Source organism: Musa acuminata, chromosome BXJ3-9 (genome assembly GCF_036884655.1).
Source record: "Musa acuminata AAA Group cultivar baxijiao chromosome BXJ3-9, Cavendish_Baxijiao_AAA, whole genome shotgun sequence".
NCBI lineage: Eukaryota > Viridiplantae > Streptophyta > Magnoliopsida > Zingiberales > Musaceae > Musa > Musa acuminata.
Window position 1 is genome coordinate 46,887,369 of NC_088357.1, and position 23,480 is coordinate 46,910,848.

Below are 23,480 nucleotides of genomic sequence, written 5' to 3' on the forward strand. Positions count from 1 at the left end.
ATAATGTTGCATTTATTGAGGAACATTTGGATGAATAGAAACAAACGTATAGAGGGATTTTGGGGCCATATTTAAGACCTAGAATTCTCCTTTAACTATTTTGTCTCTAATAGTATATTAACCGAATAATTTTGTAGTTGTATTCGAAACTAGACTTTTGATTTTTTCTCATTCTTATTCTCCACATTCTACAAAACCTTTGGTTTAGTTCTCTCAAACACGAAAGATTATTGGAGAAGGTCAGCATCACCTCTATCGTCGCCTCAAGAAGTCAAGACGAAGAACAATTGGTAGAAAAAAACCATCGTGGACGTCAAGACTCGAGACTCGATTGTTCTAACACCCCCACAGAATGTCCTTACAATGATTGGCAATCAAATTAACATTCCACACAATATCTACTTTGGTGCCACATGCATGACTTAGTATTTTATCTATTGGGCTAATCATTTGTTAAAGAATAGATCAAAATTTAAATTTTTTTGAGAATTCGGTCAAAAACTTAACTAATTGAATCTAAATCTAGTCAAATAGTTAAAATACAGTAATAATCAAGTTTGATCAACTTATTTGATTATAATAATTTAAATTAATCAATTTTATAATTGAGGTTACAAATTTAAAAATTTTAATTTACGAAGGATAAAACTATAATTATATTAGGATATACGAAAAAAATATTTTATTTATGAAGAATAAAATTATCAAAAGAACATAGTTAGAATTAAAAACTTTTATAAGAACAAACCTAAAATTTTAAAAATTTACCCTCATAGTTGTAGCTAGTTTCATCGGGCCCATGCATGTGGGTCAATGATGCAGTGATTGCCCATTGTTTACGTGCTACCTACCACCCATGCTTGTAATGGGGCGATTGTCCTCATGTAGTCGATCGAAGACCACACCGACGGAATGCCTCCGTGGTGCACTGCTAACCGAGCATCGCCAATGAATCGTCCCACTGCGTAGCCATGCACATGCGCTGACCGACAACCCCCATAGTCATCATGGTACGCGGTTATACCCGCACATCCTATTGTACAGCCATTAGGAGCCATTAGGAACCATGACCTTCAGCATTCAATTGATATTAGTCATAACCAGCAAGCTCTGCCATAGTCGTATTGCTGCAACTGCCACTAGTAGCGAAACTGTTGTAGGCGCCAAACGTAGTGGTACTACTACAGTCATCACACCCTATGGTGCTTCCACTAGGTACACAGCTACTACTAGCGATTACTTAATGATACTGTTATCAATAGTAAACTGTCAATCGTGATCCATCAATCAAGCACGAGGAACCTCACATTGCATAGAAGCAGATGATAGGACAAACTAGATAAAACAACAAATCAACACTATATGTGAATTGTTCATGCATTGTAAATAAAAATCAAATAACACCTATTTACAAGCAAAATATATTAACAAATAGATCTAAAGTATTTGATTTTACAAACATGGCTTTGATACCCATCGTAAGTATAAAAACCATCATTATGCTACTATTATACGAAAAACCTTAATGTTAAAATTTAAAATCAAATAATAATATATTAAATTTATAATGTATACCTTTCGATATCATTTAGAAAGTTTTTATCTGATTTGTGGGTGAACCATCATTAAATCCGAAAGTTATAGCAATGTCGATAAAGAGAACTAGATTCGTCTTCTTCTCTTCTCCTATCCTTCATAAGACCGCTATGAGTGATGGATTTAAAGATTAAAAGAGATTGAGAATAGATCGGTAATCTCAACAACTAGTTGTATTGGTTGTACTCATCCCTATAAGGTCATGTTCTTTTATAGGTGAGAACAGAGAGTTTATGATAAGTAATTAGGAGAGTCCCTTCCATCAATATCATCCTTTAAGGAATCCTATCATAATTAGACTTTCTTTCTATTGAACAATAATCATAATTAAAATCTAATCATATTCATTATATATTTTACCTAATTAGATAGGATCACATAATCTAATAGGACAATATCATTAAAGGATCATTTTTACGGGGATGTCACGTATCAAGATGGCAAATTCTACTGCTTAACAAATAAGTGAAGTCCCTTTTAATCTACGTAAAGTTCTACCCATTGTGACGGTGTTGTGAGGTGGTTATCAATTTGTATTCCCTACTTTGACTACTTACGAGACTCCATCATTGATTATAGGTATAAAAGCTTAGCATGCTCGGGCACACGGGAGTTGTTCCTGATTGCTGATTGTGAGGAATAGAAACAACTTAGTATCAAACTACATAAATCCGCATGGACTAAATCCTTCCATCGTTATGAGGGTTACTCTTGGGTCTAACTTTTACTGGGCTAATGCGAATGACTTGGGGGGCATGTCGAGGATTTAGGAGGACTACAAGGAGAGACTATCTATCTTCTTCATTGATTACCAAATGAGCAAGCACATGGATATGGATACTTATTTTGTTGGTTTCTTCGTCGTGAAACAAAAAAGGAAGATGCAATTTGCAGCACCAACACCAAAATATCACCAACAACTTGAAAGACCCATTTGCTTCACATCCTCAATGCAGTGAATACAAAATAAGTAGATCCATTACAGTTATTAACCTATTTTGATTACCTTTGAACAATCAACACTGAATGAAGAAATATATTTTAGTAATCTTCGAATGGTAAGCACTAATATACATCATCTTATTTTTAAATATTTAAAAAGACTATCTTCGTGACTCAAACCCTAATCTCTCCGATCGTAAAGGAACAACAGTAATATTGTACCAAGGTTAATGTTTTTTGTGCTATACTTGGAACAAAAAGAAGTTTCTCTTTATTTTCTGAATTTGCATCTGTTTGATCCACGTTAGAAGATAGAAGGGAAATGATATGGTCCTGCTTCAATTATCAAATCATAGATACAACACATTGCAATTGGTTTTGCTGTATGGGGAGGCAACATAAAGACACATATGGATCACTGACCCGTTCTGCTCAGAAGCAGTCGATGCCTTTTGCTCCTCTCAAAAGTATGTTTTTTTGATAGATTTCTGTATGTTCTTACCACACATCATTAATTATTCCAATGACTACACAACCCTTGGAGTCTTATTTGGTGAGATTAGTAACAGGAAAGAAATGATGAGATCTATCTTGTCTTTATATACTTATTATCATGCCATTTTATTTGGAAAAACCACTGGCAATCATCATTGGAATTATTTCGACTCTTAGCAATTTATGTGTCAAATAGCTACATTTTCATTTAACTCTGGTTATCCATCCTAGTGCTACAGGAAAAAAAAAAAAAAGATACATATATCTTCAAACTTACCTCAGAAATTATAGCATAGAATTGAAATGAAAACTTGCATAACATATCGAATCCGAGAAATGGATGACTAAAATGCCGGGTTGCAAAAATGAAAAACTATACTGTGGCTTTATGACTCAAATTTTGGAGAATCCATTGAAGCATCAAGAGAGAGACTTTGATTGAGGTCTCTTCAAATATTGTAAGTTGAAAGATGATCAGGTCATTGAAAATATAGATAAGTAGATTAGAGACTTGATTGATCGATCTAATTTAATTTGTCTTTAGAAACATGTAAATCCAAGTTGACAATTTTGAATTCAGAATGTTCTTGGATGGGTTTCTTTGTGCTATACCAACTAGCATGAACAATATATTGAGTAAATCAGACAAATTGAGTATGATAGTATGAACATATCTTATATAGTGTGAACATCACCCGAACATGGGTGAAAACATCTTATATTCATTGAGTTGATTCAACCCGGTCCACTTCTCCAGAGTTGTCATGTTTAAGAATTAGAATCTTGCAATGGTTTGTCATTCTCTATAGGTGATTTGAGAAATGTTTTATCTTATTATGATGCATTGGGTTCGGTCGATTCTAAGATTAAGTTAACTTGAAGACGAGCCGAAGGTATAGTCGACTTGAAGACAGGTCGAACTTAGATATGATCGGCTTAAATATGTGATGGACTTAAGGATGTGATCGTCTCAAAGGATATAAACGATAGAAAGTCACAATCGACTAGAAGATGTGACCGAGTTGAAGTTATGAAATATTTGAGAGACACGACCAAGTTGAAGAAACAATCAATTTAGAGAAGTCGGTGTTGATATCAGTAATGGTACTAAGGGGAGTTTGTGAGTGAATTAGTTCTAGTATAAATTTGACAATCTTCAAAGTATGCGAAAGTGAGGTGCACAAATAGAAGATAGACACACCAATTTATAGTGATCAAGATTTTGTGCCCTATGTCGACATCAAGCTTTCACTATTTATCTTGTTTCCAATATGTGAATATCAATTATCACTTACAACTTTTTCTTCTTCAAAACTTAGACGTTTTAGACTTGGAACACTCAAGCTTTTACAAATGTTTTGACACCTTCCATGACATAGCAAGCCTAATAAAACTCAAAGCAAGTTTTTAGGAGAAGATTTTCAACACTTGAAGAGATCAACGAACTTTTTTTTTTTGCCAATCTAAAAAGGATATTTATAGGCGCAAGAAACCCTAAAAACCTATAAGAATAAAAGGGTAAGATACTCTTTACCATTGTCATATTAGGCAGTATCACTATCGACATGAGTGGTGCCACTACTTGGCCTAACTGTCACTACTTGCCCTAGCAGTGTTATCGCTTGAGCCTATATTAGCTTAGTACAAAGTCCAAAAGCCTTTTGGTTCCAACCCAATAATAATATATTTTAGCCTAATGACTCGACATTCAATCCTTTTTGTACGTGACTAACCCTTCAGCACAATAATAGAAACTCGATTGGCTTATCATATGAACTTCTGATTTATTTGACTCATAGATCTATCCTTCGACTCAACAACCTCATCCTCCACAATGTATGCACCTTTAGTTATTTATGGACATCTTTGTTATTTATATTTTTATTCCAAATTTCAATTTTACAATTTAGGAATTATTTAAGGAAACTCACTAGGTGTTGGAATTTGAGTATCTGATGTTGCAAATCATACTTATTACAACAATCTCTATGTTTAATGTTATAATTGTTTTACAATTTTGGTTGTCTGCAAAGCTCGCTTTTTATATAATCTGACTATTCCAAATCTCAATTATGTTATGATTTTGCAGAAGTGTGATTGGTTCTGAACTAATTCACATTGAAAACTGTATTGGAATCAGCTTACCAAATCATCGAAAGAAACCAAGAGGTTGAAAAGAACTGAATTCAACAGTTCCCTGATTGAATAATGGTTTCCCGGTTTGCATGGGATTTGAGTTAATGAAATATATCCTAATTTTCCCAAGTTGATCCCGAATCCATCTGAAGTTGGCAATAATCCTAAAGAATCATAGATAGATCATTTAGCCCAATAATGGTAAAACATCATTATTTCATCCATAAAGATGACTATATTTATCTTTTGACCCGAATGATCTCAAAATCTTTTTCTAAACACAAATGGCACAACTCCTAGCTCAAAAACTTATCTAAAAGGACTCAATAAAAGTCAAGAATTCATAGCTACTTTATGGGTCCCATATCACTTAATTTTTGATATTTAGGGGGTTCATGGGATCTATAACTCATAAATGAGTATATAATTGGGATTGATAAAGTTTTTTCCTCTACAAATAACTCCTTTCTTTCATTTTAATTTTTCTTATTTTGCTATATTAAATTATATATTATTATTTTTAAGGTGAATTAACAACACCTGATGAAAAAAATATGGTATCACAATTAATCTCACATAAAAAAATAAATTAAAATTAAAATTAATTTATAAGTGTCTAATGAGTGTACAACTATTAACTTCGACTAAGTATTTTTAGTCGATTTAGATTCAGTGAAATTAAAAGACTAGTTATCCTATCGTGATAATTGATATTAGAATCGGATTGACAATGACTTTATATGGTGAAAAAATTACTTTGTAGTGTTGACTTCACATGCATCATACTATAGTTTTGTGGATGTACATATCATTTGTAACAGTGGTAACCAAAGGTTAATGAAGCTCCAACCAATGCAAGGATAGTGAAAATTAAATTTCTATAATGCTTATGCTTGGACTTAATTTGTAATTGTAATTCATGAATGGTCTAAAGCTTTCCCTCAGAGTTAGGAGAAGACTTCTTCAGGAGCCAAAAATATAGGCGATTAAAATGGCTAAACAAAAGTACAGATCGACATCTTGTTACAAAGAGGACCGAGTCACAAGGAAATGGGAAACGATCGTCTACATCTTGTTTCAAACAGGACCAAGTCACAAGGAAATGGAACCCATGCATGGCCTCTGGTTTGCTTGCTTTATCCATTCTCTTCCCCCCCCTCCCTCCCTCCCTATATAAACACCCCCCTCCGTTCATCCCTAGTCGGCCTATCACATCAGGAGCCAGGGCTCCAAAATAAACATCCTCCTTTCACTCCTTTGTATCGCCAATTTGATGCACAGGCCTATCTCGGAATAAAAGAATAAAAGAGAAGATGTCGAAGGCCATCTTCGGTGCTGTCTCGGCGGTCCTCCTCGTGGCCGCGGTGATCGGAGTGGTAGCAACTGTTGTGAGTTCGAATCATAAGACCGATGCTTCTGAGGGTGATGGTTCACTTACCACCACGTCCAAGTCCGTCTCGGCCTTCTGCGCCAAAACTGACTACCAAGCCGACTGTGAACGCACCATTGGTTCTGCCATCAATGGCTCTTCCTCCCCCAAGGAAGTCATCCAAGCTTCTTTTCAGGCGGCCATTGACGAAATCCAAGCTGCCTTCCACCTGTCCAACAACGTAAGTTTGAAGGCGAATGACCCGATGAACAAGGCTGCGTTCAACATTTGCCGGCAGCTCCTCGAGGATGCCGATGAGGAGCTCAATGCTGCCTTCTCGGAGACTCATGACCTTCAGGGTCTGGCGAGGAGGACCGATGACATCAAGACATGGCTCTCGGCCGTCATCTCCTACCAGCAGACCTGTCTCGATGGCATCACCGAACCGGAGCTCCAGTCCACCATGAAGGACGGTCTAAGCACGGCCACAAAGGTCACCAGCAATGCCATTGCCATTGTCGATGAGCTTAGTTCATTATTAAAGTCCTTCAAGATCCCGATTAACATAACCATGGGCAGTCGACGCTTACTGGTCGATGAGCAAGGGTACCCTTCGTGGTTCTCGGGCCATGACAGGAAGCTCCTGGCTGCCCATGCGCGAGGCCAGCTGACCCCTAATGTGGTGGTGGCTAAGGATGGGAGTGGAAAGTTCAAGACGATCAACGATGCCGTTAATGCCATGCCAAAGGATTACTCTGGGCGGTACGTGATCTACGTGAAGGCTGGGGTCTACAAGGAGAATGTCATCGTTGGCAAGGATAAGGTGAACGTCCTCATGTACGGTGATGGATCAAGGAAGACAGTCGTGACCGGGAGCAAGAACTACGTCGATGGCGTGCAAACTGTTGATACCGCGACCTTCGGTTTGTGCTTTCCTTACTTTCCCATGTTATATATGCTTCTACTTTACTACTGCACTACTGCAATAGTATAGAGCAGAAGGAAAGCTCATGTTACTGGCATTCCCCAGCTGCCCTCGGACAAGGCTTTATCGCCAAGTCAATGGGGTTCAGCAACACGGCCGGAGCAGAGAAGCACCAAGCTGTGGCGCTCCGCGTGCAGTCGGACATGTCAGCCTTCTTCAACTGCAGGATGGATGCGTACCAAGACACCTTATACGTGCAGGCCCACCGACAATTCTACCGCAACTGCGTCGTCTCCGGGACGATTGACTTCATCTTCGGCGACTCCTCCACCATCCTTCAGAACTGCCTCCTGGTGATGCGACGCCCGATGGACAACCAGCAGAACATCTTAACGGCTCATGGGCGATCTCAGGCGAAGGAGACCACCGCGCTGGTGATCCAGAACTGCCGCATCGTCCCGGACAAGTCCTTGTTCCCGGAGAGGTTGAAGTTCCGCAACTACCTTGGCCGGCCATGGAAGGCATACTCGAGGACCATCGTCATGGAATCTACCATCGGAGACCTGATCCAGCCTGAGGGTTGGATGCCGTGGGACGGAGCAAATTTCCTTGACACGTTGTACTACGCCGAGTACAACAACCGTGGGCCCGGTGCCGGAACCAGCGGCAGGGTGAACTGGCCTGGATACCATGTTATCGGCAGGACCGAGGCACAGAAGTACACGGTGGAGTCCTTGATCCAAGGTTCCAAGTGGATCAAGTTCTCCAACATACGCTACTTTGGTGGCCTTAAATTTTGAGATCCGAGATCCATGGGAGGTTAGTGTGGAGTGAGCAACCATGTGGAGTTGGAAAGATGAGATTGAGAGGTGGGATTGAGGCTCCTTGCTTATGTATTGACCTGTGATATGGCCATTTTAATCGAACACTTCGTTCCAGGGTTGATTTGATTCCAAGACACATGTTCCTGCTGCATTCATCCAACTCTAACCTTAATCTCTGATTGAAAAGCTTCCATTATTCCATAGCTAATGGGCTGCATAATCAAATTCAAAATAATACTGACAGATACAGTATTTGAGCAGGTGTGTTCTTGTGCTAAGTAGACGAAGTTGCGAATTCCAATTCTTTGGTAAGTCCACTTGGAAGCGGAGAATATTTGTAGCATGAAATACCATTGAACCTCCTTCACCCTCTCCTGAGGATCTGCAAGGAAACAGGGATATACGATCTCCCTAGGTAACACAATCTCTATACGCAGTTTTGTGTTTTGCGGATTTTGCGCACCAATTTTCGCACGACGACGAACATCTTTTTGCGAATCGGGGATTTTTGTTTTCTTGTTCTTCCGCTGCGCATATGATGTCGCCCCCCATGATTTCCCTACAGTGGTATCAGAGCAGATCCACTAACAAAACCATTGTCTCAGATTATGACTTGATACATAATCTTTTTGCTTATTATATTTTTGGCGTAAGGAATCAAATCAGAAAAACTACAATTAACCTTCTTATTATATAAAGGAGGAAAGGCACAATGAGATCACTCCATCAGACAACTAAACGCCGGATTCAAAAGCATCATTAGTGGGACTCGCCATGTCCTGGCTCTGCACGCGACGCATCTTGAGGGAGGGTGACTTCTGGCTGTCCTTCTGTGACGATAACGAGTGCTCATCTAGTCGTATAAAGCTGTAGGCCAAAGCCCCTGCTACTGTGCCCACGGGCGGGCCAACGAAGTACACCCACAGCGAGTCAAACTTATTGCTTGCCAACGCCGGTCCCAGCGTCCTTGCTGGATTCATTGACCCTCCCGAGATGGGCCTGCAGGTGTAGAGATACCTTCTCGATTATGTGTCATTACCATATATTTTGGCTATCTTAAAAGCCTATACTTCTCTATTCCTAGAAATTTCACGGCTTACATAATCGCTGCTGCTTCTAATGAAATTGTATAAAATATTATATATATATATATATATATATATATATATATATATATATATATATATATATATATACATATATATGTATGAATGTATATGAAAATTAGATATCTTAATTTACCCCGCTAAGATGGAGGTGATGCAAACTGCTGAGCCAACTGCGAGGCCTGCTAACTCTCCTACCTGTGGTTGAGCAAAGGAAATGTGTTCAAGAGATCATCCAAGGGCACACGTAAGAAGGACGAACACTGAACTGCTAACGAGAATGAGGAAACTATATAGAGGGACTTACGGCTTTTGTGTCCGTCGCTACCGCCGCGGTCACGAACATCATGTTGAAGGTCACTACGATCTCCGTCACCAAGGCTTTCGCGGCAGTGTGAGACGGCGTCGTCGTCCCTAGATCATGAATGGGATCGAGCAGCTCACGTAGGATGTACGAGGCGGTCGTAGACCCTGCTATCTGAGCTAACATATAGAAGGGCACCTGCAAGTGAAGATAGAAGCAAAGAAAGCTCTAATAAGTGACTTACTGCTCGAAGAGAAGACCAAAGAATTATATTTAACTTCAGATTGGTCTGTTCCTTCTGCAAGGGTTGCAATGCAAATAAAGAATGAATAATATCAAGAATTTACTAGGAATAGTTCCTATTTTTCACTGTCTCTTCCTAATCACGCCTATTTTGGACGCTTCTGTTCTCACGGTCAGAGTTACTGTCGTGCAAGGTTTTGCTGGAAGAATTGAGGAAGATGAAATTACTTTAATTCTATCTGTCACTAATTGGAGCTGCCAACTGTTCCACCATACTCCATTATTGCAACATACAACTCATCAAACTATTTTCGACCACCTCAAGTTGCATCAGTTGACTGTTCCATAGAATGATGCAACCAGAGAACTATTGATAAAGGTATCCGCTCCCCAGTAGGCCTTAATTCATGCGTACATGTACAGAGGGGAAACGAGATTGTTTAGTTGGACATGACATCTCACGGACAAGAACAACAATAAAGAACGTCTTCTCATCTATATCCTTCAACTCATTAGAGAATCTACCACCATCTTTCGGATGTCAGAGTTTTACTTATATGTGTCCTATTATATGTTTATGCATATAAAGAAATAACAAAAACAAGTTATTGGCGAATCTTAGCATGATATCGTTGATTAGATTCAACGCCCTACACTAGAGTTGATAGTATGGTTTTATAGTATAATGCAAAACTGGGATCCATTATATGAAATAAGTTTTATTGGCGAAGCTCAGGATAACATTATTCAGCAGGTTCAACTCTCTAAAGTTGGTAGATATTTTGTTTTATAGATCGATACCAAAGGGTCTTTTTCTCTGATTTGACGTCCTACTTAGCCCAGCTATGACTTCATTATATAATCGTATAGGAAGATTAATATAGTAATTGACACAAGATAAACCTACGTACATCATAGATATTAGAATCTTTTGATGACTTGACTAATTTGGAGGTGATCATGTCGACATATGGAGTTAGAACAAATATGTCAAAACTTGTGACATCAAACAAAGCACTGAAAGGAAATTTTTAAAGCGAGTATAGGTGTGGTTCATCATATATTGTTATTTTACTTCCGCATGACATGAGAAGTATGCTATTTTACACAACACCTTCAAGGCTTTCAAGAAATGAAATCAGCATCTGCCACCCCTGCGACAATATGTGCATTGTGGTTTGCATGTATAGCTAATATGTTTGAGATCATATCAGAAACACTCTTGGAGCGATATTATCATGTATAGCGAGAAGTTCTCATTTTGTAAAGCGTATATAATTTGCAGGTAAGGGATACATAAGCTGTCTTTCGATCGGAAAAGGTTTTTATTTTTTGTTGTCGAGGTTCCTAATATAGTGAGCAAGAAATGATTCACCTGTATCCATGGGAAATGCCGGGCGACGGCGAAGGCTAACGTGACTGCGGGGTTCATGTGCGCCCCGGAAATATGGCCAACCGCATAGATCATCACAGTGACGATCAAGCCACCGGCGACCGATTGCCCTAATTGCGACACCACGCCCGGGTTGTTCTTGTTTAACGCACCAGCTCCGCAGGTCACGAACACAAGTAAAAATGTAGCTATCATCTCAGACACAACCTACAATCATGCATATGTGTGATACGTAGCATGGACAATAGAAGCCAAAGATGCAACGCTGAACTCAATACCTCACCTTTCTGGGAAGAAATGGTGGAAAGAGTTCCTTCAAATTTCTCCGACGATGGACTCTGGGGGGGTCGAAGTAGCTTGGGGTGGTCAACGTTTGAGCTGTGACGACGTCTATGTCATGGATTTCGTTGGAGTTGTTAGGCCTTACATGGGAAGAAGCCATCTCCAATCTCCAAACAAGTCCGGCAGCTCAGTTTATGCTTTGCGTTCTTCTTGGGCTGGGCAAGTACTTATAGAGGGAGCTGCAGGAGTTGATGATGATGGACAAAGGGTCGGCCATTTTTATAAACCTGCATGCTAATTATTTCGTAGCGGGGAGCTCAGCATGACGTCGGTCATGGGGAAGGGACTTCTGCTCCTGCCAGTTTCACTGTTCATCTTCTGATGAGGGGTGTCATCTGGTCTGACCTTTTCCATTAACGAGGTGACCGATTGCTTCCATCTCGGATGAACCCCATGTGAAGGGTGACAGTGAGTGGTAAACCTACGTCTCCTTTTTGCATGCAGTCGGCTGAAGAAGTCCTTCATAAGCGTAAGCTTCCGCCTTTCCTAGTTTCTATCATCACCCGTTAACCTAACCCACAGTGAGGGCCGCGTCACTTGGGAACCAATAGTTCCATCAGCTACCCCTCTCTATCCATGTCCCTCCAATTGAGACCATCATGTTCTCATTTTTGACCCAATACTTATTTTAATTACTAATTGTTAAAAAGAGATTAATATTGATAGGATTGGATGGACATATATTGATTTTAGCTTATAATTTAATAGATTAAAAGTTTAGATTAAATTGATGTATCTAACACTAGTTATGATATATTAACCTAATTCATGTCAATTTGATTCAATTGTGTCGATTGCTAAGTAGCCAATCATTTATCCTTCAAGATAATTATTATGACTTTTAATTCTATGTCTGACTAAATCGAGATCGAAAAACAAAAGGGATTAAAATATTCTTGCTGTTCTTAAGATTCCACAATGCTTTCTGAGATTTATCAATGATTTAAAATGCAAATCATATCAAATAGGCGATTGGCTACAATTTAAAATGCAAATCATCAAGAATCACCTAATCTAACATCCATATATTTATCAATAATAGCAAAAGTCCAAAGGTTCAAGAACAAATTTGGTGACTCATCTACCTAATACGTTAGTTCATCCTCAATAGCGGAATTCAATCTCTTCTATAGTCTAATAGCTTGATGGCAAAGGTTATTCCATTCCTTGCAAGGCGTAAGGGAAAAGATATTGACATCATTTTTTTCATAGGTTGATTTCCCATTGAAAGTTTCTATGGGTGATGGATCGTACGGTCAAGTGGTGCTCAAAATAATAGCTCGAAAGAATGACGCCTGCATTGCCTAACCACAACTTTGATTGGCCATTCTATTTTCCTTTTATATATATATTTTTTTTTGCACGCTTGACATGCCACAACTTTGATTGGTCCCAATGAGCGACTCCAGAGTTGACTAACCACAACTCCGACATGATTCAGATAAAGTTACATATATACATATATTTATGTATACCCTCCAAAGTTGATGATGTCCTATTTGCTTCTCTAAATATCATTATAGTTTATCTACGTACATAATTGATCAATTGATATTGATATCCGTCAAAACAAATGGGAGATGTGAGAGGATAAATAATTGGTGAAAATAAAATAATGAGGAATAGCTTATGCAGCTAAAAATTTATTTGAATTTATTAATGTTCATGATTAATAGTAGTTATCTTGAATTTATTGATTGGATGTTAACTAGAATGACATGTAAAAAATAGATTTTAAATATGTCATTTTAAAAGTTCACTCCTCATATATGGGACATCGAGTCTACGTTACAGGTCCCCCATCGAGACTTAATAGTATTACAATACATCATAGTTGTTTAGCGCGTTCGAGGGTTCAGAACTAACTAGGGTTTAGATTTAATATAAATCTAATGTTGGGAGACTAGGATATTCGATGAAGAGTCTTGCAAAAACTATATCAAAGCATATCAGACAAAAGCCTTTATAATACTTAAATTAGTAGGGTCAGAGGATTTGGAAAGTAGAGATATGTAGCCAACTTAAGTTGTTCCAAAAAGAACTAAGAGCGCACCTATAGCCCTTTTATAATGAGTTCAAGTAACATTAGAGTTAATTGAGAGGTTAATATGTGAGACAATTGTATAGAATCATCCAATCGTGGAGAAGTTTGTATTACTATACAAAGAGTTTGGACTATGTATGAGGTTGACTAGATGTTCTAAGTGATTTCTAGTCGGTGTTGACATGGAGAAATCATTCGATCAATGTGCAATGACTTCCTTGCCGAATTAAATTGACAATGAAATGTAACATCGAGAGGTCGAGCGGATGAGGATGTTCTCGTTCGTGTCTATGCCTATCAAAGGATAATTAGGTTGTCCGGCCGTCGACAACGCCAATCAAGTAACAACATGCTCGCAGACATGAACATTGAATGAATGATGCTGACTTATTTTCCATCGACCTCATTGCTTCTTCATCCCTTTGCAGTTAAACAACAGTCGATCTAACCCTAGTCACCAAAATATTAAACCAGCCCATATCATGACAACCGAAGCTGTGTACTTTGGATATCCTTGCTCGGTCTCATCGGATTGTCGATTGAGAAGATGATCTCATACTCTCTGACATGAGCTTCTTATCCCGAAAGACTTCTTCCTACTCCAAAACTATCTTTGATTATGGGTCTTCAAACTTGTTTCTAGCAGCAGATATTTTGATTTGTTATCGATGTTTCACTGTCGCAACACATCATGAAAATAGGTTAGGTTATCTCAGTCTCTCGAGTGAAGAAGATCAAAGTGTACTTTAATGACAGTGAACCCCAACTTAGCAATTATCAATCTTTTGCGGTGGAGGCAGACATGCATGCAATGACATATCCGACGTAAAATAAATGATCTGCCAAAGTCCAACCACTAAAAGTAAAAGGGTATGTAATATTTCAATCTTGCAGTATCTTTCTGTCAGCATGTTTGAAATAGAGTGAATCCTCGGAAGGTCAAATCTTAGAGAGCTTTCCTTGGGACAAGCATCTCTGATCTACCCTCTCAATATCTGATTCCATAATGTGTTACATGACACATCATATCTTGGGAGAGTTAACTAATCCAAACATCACAATAATCCAATCCGTCACCACTCAGGCTCCATTGGATAAGCCCGTGAATCAGAATTTAACGCAGTTCTTTTCGCCGACATTTCGTCACATATACTATCTTATGTTCTTGACAACACAAAGTTGTTAATGTCAACAAAAGTTTTAGTTCCGATAATGTGCTATGTTTGTAGTGACATCGAAATGTGCAATTTGGTGGTGTTAGAAACTCGACGAAGTGAATGAAACCTTGAGAGCTCCGATTTCTTCTTAAGAAAATAAAATTATATTAATTTAGCTACCTATTACAAATCAAACTATGCTCACAAAAAAAAAAATCAATTCCAAAGGTGAGTCAATCCTTCAAACACTAGTAATTTTAATTTTCATATCAGTAAATGTGAAAAACTACATGATCTTTAAGCAAGTCGAGATAAATTAATCTAGCTGAAGTTTGCAATCTATAACATAGTCTTGATGGAATAGGTAGCTTACATAAAGCATTCCAAATATTTTTTTTGTATATTACAGATAGACTTTAGCTCAAGCAAATCCCTGAAATTTAATCTGGTGGGTGGATGGTTGCCCATTCAGATCAATCTTCAAGATTTGTCATCACAAGGTGCAGGTGATATATTTGTATTTGGTTTGAGAATTATACTACTTGTTGATGACCTGATGTGCCGTGGTCGATGAATCAACATGGCTTGGTCCACGGGTCGATGTCGGGAGTTTACGATCGGTTGGAGGAAGTACTGAGTCCGACTGTATTAGGAAGTCAGGATGCGGACATCGCCGGAGGAAGACTTCGCTCGGTCGGGACGCTGACTCCGCCGATGGGAAGACCTCTCTCGGTCGGGGCACTGACTCCACTGGTGGGAAGTCCTCTCTCGGTCGGGGCACCGAGACCATCTTCCGAGGGTGGCTGAGTTCCTACATAGAAGACCCTCATCGAGGGATTCCCAACTTTGGCCTCTCGTAGCTTAAGTTAGTCATTGCCTGATTCTCTTTTTCTTCTTTTTTTCTCCCATGGCCAGATGCCGATCAGGGGCTTTTATACTGCTGTGCGAGGATCGGTCGTACGTGGGTTTAGCGCGACGATTGATTCTCGAGTAACGAGTTAGTACCTTTGTACGGCCATCACCCGGGACGCATGGAACAGCACCAGACGACGTCGTCCTGAGCTTTCCGGGACGGGACTTGCCAAGGGGTGCCTCTTGTACGAACTTCTGTATTAGCGCATGGAAGTCCTCCCTCGTGCTAATGTGGCATGGAATCCAAAATATGCCTTATCACTACTCGTTACATCATCAATCCAAATTGCTATCCCTAATCAAGTGAGAAAGTATGTACTGATGCGAATTTTTTTACATTTTATTGAATTCAGAAAAACCATAGCTATGGACTGGACAAAAGACCCAAATCACCCTGTTTACAAAAAGCTAAGAACCCAGAGGTTCTTCCCAGGAAAACTAACTAATGTGCTATGCAGTTCACTATTCTAGGTACAAAACTGAGCATGAACACTTGGAAGCTAGATATGAGAAACTTGATGTCTGGAAATAATAGTCTTTAGTTACTAAGGAGAAGCATTGAAACCATTGATAATAGAGATGAGAGTTTGAAGAGTCTGTTGGGAGCCATAGCTTGCTGTACTATAGCTGTATAGCATGCTTCAATGTTTCTAGGATCGCCAAGGCTTCGGCCAATAATGGATTTTGAGCTTTGCATGGAGAGCATCCTACAACCACCATAGTGTATGAAGGTGAGAGGAAGCAATAGTCGAGACCTATAGAATGGATAGGGAGATAAATAAAGTAACGCACTGTAAGATGTACTCGTACACCAACTGATGAGTTTTATGAGCCTAAATTCTAAATAGTGTTTCGGGCTAGCCGAGTTATGCAGTGTAAAAGTTAAAAGGATTTATTGGCCAAGAAAAAAAAGAGAGGTGGTCTCCTCTCCTAATGCCTCGATTAAGCATGAAAATAATATAGAAGATATCTAAGAGAGAATCTAGTCTATGAATCAAAGGGGGAAGTTAATGCTCAAAACAACATGTTCAATATCAGGTTTGAGGATAACTAGGAGATTTTTACTTTGGATTTGACAAGGGTGTGAATCAATTTATTAGCAATCAAAATATTATTGTGAAGGTTTTGCCCCGTAATGAAGGTAGATTGTTCTGGACTGATGAGATTATAAAGAAGGGGTTTGATTTAGTTGGTGAAGACTTTAAAAAGAAGTTTGTAAATAACATTGTGACAAAACAGTCTATCTATCTGATGGAAGAGAAGACAAGAGTTAAAGAATGAAGCTTTTAAGGGCTGTCTAAAAAGTATGAAAGAAGTTAACTCTATTAGCATTAGAGTTATTCTTTCAGGGATAAAAACTAGATGCTGATGATATGAAAAGAGAAGAAAGAGTTGAGAATGAGGCCTGGTATACCAAATAGAGAATATGTTGAGAATGAGATCAGTATTGTCGAACACAAATCCATCCTCATTAGTGATGTGAATAATCCTATTTTTCTTATATCTGAATGAGGTCATTTGATGGAAGAATTTGGTATTTTTATCCCTAGGTTTAAACTATTAGATCTTAGCCCGCGACTATCATTTAAGATGAAGTTGCTGATTGAGGGCTGTAACTGTGCTATAAAAAGAGTGGAGATAAAGTCTTATAAGTCTATGATGTTTTGGGAAGCATCCTTGAGCTCAAGGTCTGAGAGCTTAGTCATGGCAGCTTTAATGGGCAATGATCATTAAACTTTCTCTAATTAGACAAGAAAATACTCAAGGTAGACAAGTATAAGGTTTAAGGGATGTTGATAAGGGTGGAAGGAGTTATTTATGATATGATCGACCTCAATATTCTCCAAATCAGTAATTTTCAAATCAAAAGAGATAGGAGACTTGTATTCTTCTAAGGGACTGATTGTCTACCTTAGTTAAGATAGGAGAGTGGTCAAAATGAATCTTGGGTATGTAAGAGATCAGGATCTTAGAAAATAAAAACCCAATGATAATTAGCGAGAATCTGATCAAGATAAGCAAAAATTCTATCTTTGTAGTGTGATTATTGCAATAAGTAAAGTGGCTATCTAAAAAATACAAATCGATCAATCTCAAATTTTTGCTTTGTTTAGAAAGTTATAGGAATGACCTCCTACTTTGTTTTCTAGAGAGGTAATTGAATTCTTACTTGTAAGGGTTATCTTGAACTTATCCAGCTTCCAAAGGATAAGGATACCTCTCAATCTCCTTGTTGCTAGTGAGAATTCTTTAGATATATCCTCCTATAAGTGGGTTTCCAATAAGACTATTAGATTCAATTTATACATACAAATCATACTAAAAATGGAAGTTTGGCAATCTTTATATAATCCCCTCTGTAATTCCATAAAAGAAGATTAATGAAAAATTTTAAAGAAGTGAATCAATAGCTTTGGCACTAGAGTATGTAAAGTCAAAGAATTTTCACAAGCTTATTATGATATTTGATGAAAATTAGAAAGTGATTGAGACTTTCCCAAAGAGGTAGATGTCAAATCTTGTTGGTTTTGTCCAAAAGAGAACTAGCATATTCTTTCTTTATTTCACCTTTCAAAAAATCATCTTTATCGATTGCTCCCTTGTTAGTTATTTTTAAAAAATCGACCAATGTATCGAAAGCTAGAGGAGTAGAGAAAGAAGAATAGGGATTGTTATACTCTGTTATGATGGCCTAAGTAGAGAATTAGAAACCATCTTGTGATAAGAGAGAGGAGACGAAAGTGACTAGAATTAAGAAGGTCCAATGGGGCGAAGGGATTTGAGATGGAGATGAGTAAGGAATTTGACTGAGAGGAGGAGCAGTATTTATTATACTGAGACCAACCCTTAGCACCCGTGGTATGTTAGGAATCCAGAGGAGATGACAGTAAATTGTTGCTAGCCTAGTGCCCAACGAGATTCTAGCTCACCAACCAAATGGAGACTAAAAAAGGTAGAGAATAGTTAGCTAGAAGGTCCAAATGGCTATATAGCAAAGATGTGTTGGCTTCAAGAGGGAGTTCTCAAAATAGCTAGGGCAAAAAAGTATTGGCCTTGAGAGGGAGTCCTTATCGAGACTAGGGCTTTATTTTGGACTATTCACTAAATATTGGGTGTGAGACATTACAGTGGAACCTGACTACATTAGACCCAAAGATTCAGTTGAGATAATGGATCAGATAAAGGATACTCATGGGCAACCCATTTGCCCTTGTCTAGGTTATCAAGAGGAGGTCTAGTGGGTTTGGGCCAAGGTCTCCTTTGGACCTAGACCCACGACCCATATAGTGGGTCGTCATCTTCCTTAAGAGACTATGGAGAAACCTTAGGTTGCTCTGATGATGACTATGAAGGTTGAGGATGAGATAAAAGATCGCAGTTGGAGGTGCAATAATTGACTTACCCACATTTGAAACAGATGTTAGGAAGATTTTCACGGGCAATGGATTGAAAGAAATGGGTGCTACCTACATGAATCTAAATACCTTAAAAAACATGGATGGCTAAGTTTAGAATAATGTAGAGTTAAGGAAGAGGGATTTGAGAAGTTCCAGTGAGGGAATCTTACTAAGAAATGTTATAAAGGCTTATTTGTCATTCCTCATAAGATTGAGTGATCTCCTTGACATCAAGCTCAACATGTAGGTCAAACCTATGATGGATTCTCCCAACCTACTCACCTATAACAACATTAGCTAGCCTCTCACCTGCCTCACTCACCTTCTTAAAAAAGCTCACCCAAGAAGAGGGAGGAGATGGGACTATAGACTTACGGGGGTAGAGGGTCAGTATGGTTAGTAGAGGGGGAAAATATTGTAGGAGAGGAAAAAAGGAGGATCCATCGCAAGGGAGGAATCAGGAGTCACTGATGGGGAGAAGGGTCAAGATGAATAGAGAGATGGAAGCAAAGCTTCCAAAGAAGGAAGGAGAGAGGTCACTAGATCACTTCTCATCGCAAATGAGCATATTGGAGGTATGTTAATAAAGTTGTATTGATGTGAATTACTATCGATGATAACGAAGGTAGGCTTGAGATTAAAAGAAATATCAATTTAGATTTTGGGTCTATCCTTAGTAAGTTTTAAAGAGTTTTTTTGAATTACAAATGCAAATACCCAGTCGAAAGATATGATTATTTTTTATATAATTTTTTATTTATTTGATAAATACATTAGCCATTCAAATGCATGAGGTCAACTCATCAATATCTACGAAGCAAGGAAATGGTTGAAATCTTGGACTCACTTTGGAGTTGAATTCGATCGATTTTAACCAAACCCAATTCTTATATGATACATTATGCTTTACATATGCATTAATATCTTATTCACTAGCCAACACATTTAATTGTCATTTGAGGACTCATTATTCAATGCAGACAACAAACAATTAAACTAAGAGATGACAATAACGACGACAATAATCCTATTTGACCATTATCCAATCAGAGACTCATAAACCTCAACTGAAGAGGTATTTAATGAACTCTCTTACGGCACCAAAGTTTTATGGACTTACAAGACCTTATAAGTTCTTATTGTTGCTCTCTTGATTTCTGTCCATTTATTGCTATACTAAAGCTTGCATGCCCATCTCAGAAATTAGTATCTGATTCCTTCAAAATCTCTCTCAAGCAGGACTTGGAATTCTCAAGGTTGGACTTTAACCTCTATTATACACATCATAGAGATAGTGTTTTATTCTAACCATCCAAATTAAACATGTAAATCAAATGGTCATCACCTATCCACTTCATAATGATTAAACCATAGTAATAATATAAGGTTGAAATATTTATAATATTTTTTTTATGATAGAACATATTAAACATATAGTGTAAATTAGTCATTTTAAGCTTAAAAAACATTTCAAAAATACAAAGATTCATTTTAAAACTAATTTTAGCTTATTCAAAACAAGATTATGTCAAATCCGAGTTTTCTTTATATCAAATAGCTTCTCATTTCTTTATCCTTTGGAATGTTACCTGAGCTGACCTAACCTACTGTGACTACCGGTGTCAGTCAGTCGGAAGCTTTCTACCGTATTCATCGATGGGGGTGAAAGCCTTCTCTCTCTATCTCTCTCTCTCTCTCTCTCTCTCTCTCTCTCTCTCTCTCTCTCTCTCTCTCTCTCCCTTTTGTTCATCGTCCTCGCTGCTGAATGCATGCCTGCATGCAGTTTATAATTAACGCAACCGCGAGACACGGCCACATGTGGGTGAGATCAAGGAGGGAGCAGACCATACATGCAATTACGCTCCACCACCCTTGCAATCACGTCCGGCGGAGACATCCACTTTGGTGTGCTCAGCTGCGCCATTACTCCCTCTCTTCTGCCATCGCTTTCGCTCCTGCCAAACAATCGTTTTTATCATCCGCTATTCTCCATCTCTTCACCCGTCATAGTGTACGATTACTAACCTCTCTGTAGCCCCTCATTCACACACACACACACACACACAGGATTTACTAACATGGTGAGAAAGAAAAAGGCTCCAACACTATCAAGTTCCAAGAACAAACATCCGGGTTGTACCACGTAGTAAATCCCTTTCCATCTGGTGCAAGTATCTGTTCAAGCGTACAGGCATCGTATGGATGTAATTGGCAAGAGTACACGCATGTGGTGGGCTGCCCAAACAGCGTACGCTGCTAAATCACAAGCCTTCTCTGATCTGATCTCACCATCTTCATATCTACTCCACTAGTCATGTCTCTCTGCGATCACATGTGACTGAGCGAGCACCCATTGGAATGTGCGACGGAAGAGGGAGGGAGGTACGACGCCCCATGTGGCCGCGCCTACACAGAATTCATCACATGGTGAGCCATCTCGAGTGGGCTTGTAATGTTACATGCTCCCTGACACCTTAGTTAATTCGTAGGACCACAGGGGCTGGACATGTTAGAAAACTACTCCTCCTTTCACCCTAACCTCAGAGGAACGGTGGATTGGATTGGAACAGACATGGAAACTGTACTGCTATTTGTGCCTCTCAGCACACGTCACACGAGCGTCTTCATGGGCTGATGATGGCCCACGCCTTGTCGGTGACGTGGGTGGAGTTTGCTTTCCACGTCGGACGAGTCCTCGGTAAAGAGTTCTTCAGCTCTATTTCACACTGCAATATGTATCTATTCCTTGCCATCATCCCCTCCTCCTCCCTCCAATCTATAAAGTCATCATCCTCTCCCTTCTTTTCTCTCTCGCCTTGCTTCTCACTTGTGCCTTTGCTCTCCATCTGCAGGCGTTAGAGGGCACGATGTCCGGTACAAGGTCCAGGATCTCGGAGGAGGAGCTCAAGGAGCTCATTTCCAAGCTCCAATCTCTTCTCCCCGAGACCCGCCGCCGCCGCCGCAGCGACCGCAGAGTAAGCTTACTGAAAACGATGTTCGCACAGCACGCTATATTCTCAAACTCCCGACGTGTTGTACGATACAAGTTGAGACTTTTGCACGCGCGCGCGTGATGTGCAGGCTTCAGCTGCAAAGCTACTGAAGGAGACATGCAACTACATCAAGAGCCTCCACCGGGAGATCGATGACCTCAGCGGCCGCCTCTCAGAGCTGATAGCAACCATGGACATGAACAGTGCTGAGGCCGAGATCGTTCGGAGTCTTCTCCATTCCTGAGCCGAGTCCGGCAATTTTATCTTCGTGTAGTTATAGGTAGAAGAAGATCTACATCATTATATATGTAGTGTAGCTTCGTCTATATAACTTCTTAGGACCGGAGGTAGTATCGATCATCTCTGAGGTCTGGCTCGAGTTGCTTCGTCTACAGACAACCGACCCACCGCTACTTGGGAAAGCATGCTACTCCATGTAGCTTCTACTCGATTACTATGTATAAGTTATTAGTAATCACTTCCACGGCTGCATCGATCCCACGTTCAAGCTTGTTGCTCCACATGTTTATTCCAGTGCTCGCTAGCGATGAGATCCATCTTATGCTCCACAATTTGGTCAACATATATTCCTCGTTCCTACTTTTCTAGCTAAACACACCACCATATCCAACTATAGATTCTTTAAACTGTTATGTGGTAGGCCAATTGCATATGAGGCTTCCCTTTCAAACTTTCGAGCATTATCGTGGACACACTTTAAGAAGATATATATATATTACTGATTAATCTAGAAAAGCAGGTGGCTATAGACAGAACTGCTAAGAAGGAATCAGCAACCTAAAGAATCAAAGAGATGAATAGTTAAGATATCTTTGATGAAAATCCAAAAGTTGGTAGAAATAGTGTCCCGTAAATCTCGTTGTAATGGGTAAAGATAGGAAGTCTCTTGTTCTTCTTGCCCAAAAAAAATATAAAATAAAAAGAAAAAAAGCTGACGTTCATTTAGATTTTATAATTTAAAAATTTATATTAAAATTATTACTATTTTAAAAATAAAAATAAATAATCTCATTTGCTCTAACGTTGTCAGCTGCATTGACGAAAATACAACACGTGACAATACGAGTTGGATTGATATGAAAGGTTAAAAATATAATTTCAACATTCCTTCTATTTCCGATGATTATATCGATAAAAAGATAATTTCAATGTCTCACGTGTTGAAAACCATCATTTTGACCAATAGAGAATATATATAATATGCACAAATTGACCTATGAAATGGGAGGGATTCATTATAAAACTATTTTTGATGTATTTGACAAGATGATTATTCTAGG

At 38.9% G+C, this 23,480-nt stretch overlaps 2 protein-coding genes across 2 annotated transcripts; one reads left to right on the plus strand and one right to left on the minus strand.

The window, feature by feature from the left end:
* Nucleotides 1–6,378: 6,378 nt before the first annotated feature.
* On the plus strand, nt 6,379–8,406 carry LOC135649438 (pectinesterase-like). Its single transcript, XM_065167772.1, has 2 exons — nt 6,379–7,461; nt 7,569–8,406. The coding sequence occupies exons 1-2, from the start codon at nt 6,483–6,485 to the stop codon at nt 8,261–8,263; spliced, it is 1,674 nt and encodes a 557-aa protein (XP_065023844.1). The 5' UTR covers nt 6,379–6,482; the 3' UTR covers nt 8,264–8,406.
* Nucleotides 8,407–8,531: 125 nt separating this feature from the next.
* On the minus strand, nt 8,532–11,828 carry LOC135649439 (aquaporin NIP2-1-like). Its single transcript, XM_065167773.1, has 5 exons — nt 11,617–11,828; nt 11,316–11,540; nt 9,701–9,895; nt 9,530–9,591; nt 8,532–9,286 (listed from the first exon to the last, which is right to left on the minus strand). The coding sequence occupies exons 1-5, from the start codon at nt 11,773–11,775 to the stop codon at nt 9,022–9,024; spliced, it is 906 nt and encodes a 301-aa protein (XP_065023845.1). The 5' UTR covers nt 11,776–11,828; the 3' UTR covers nt 8,532–9,021.
* Between the last annotated feature and the right edge of the window lie 11,652 nt (nt 11,829–23,480).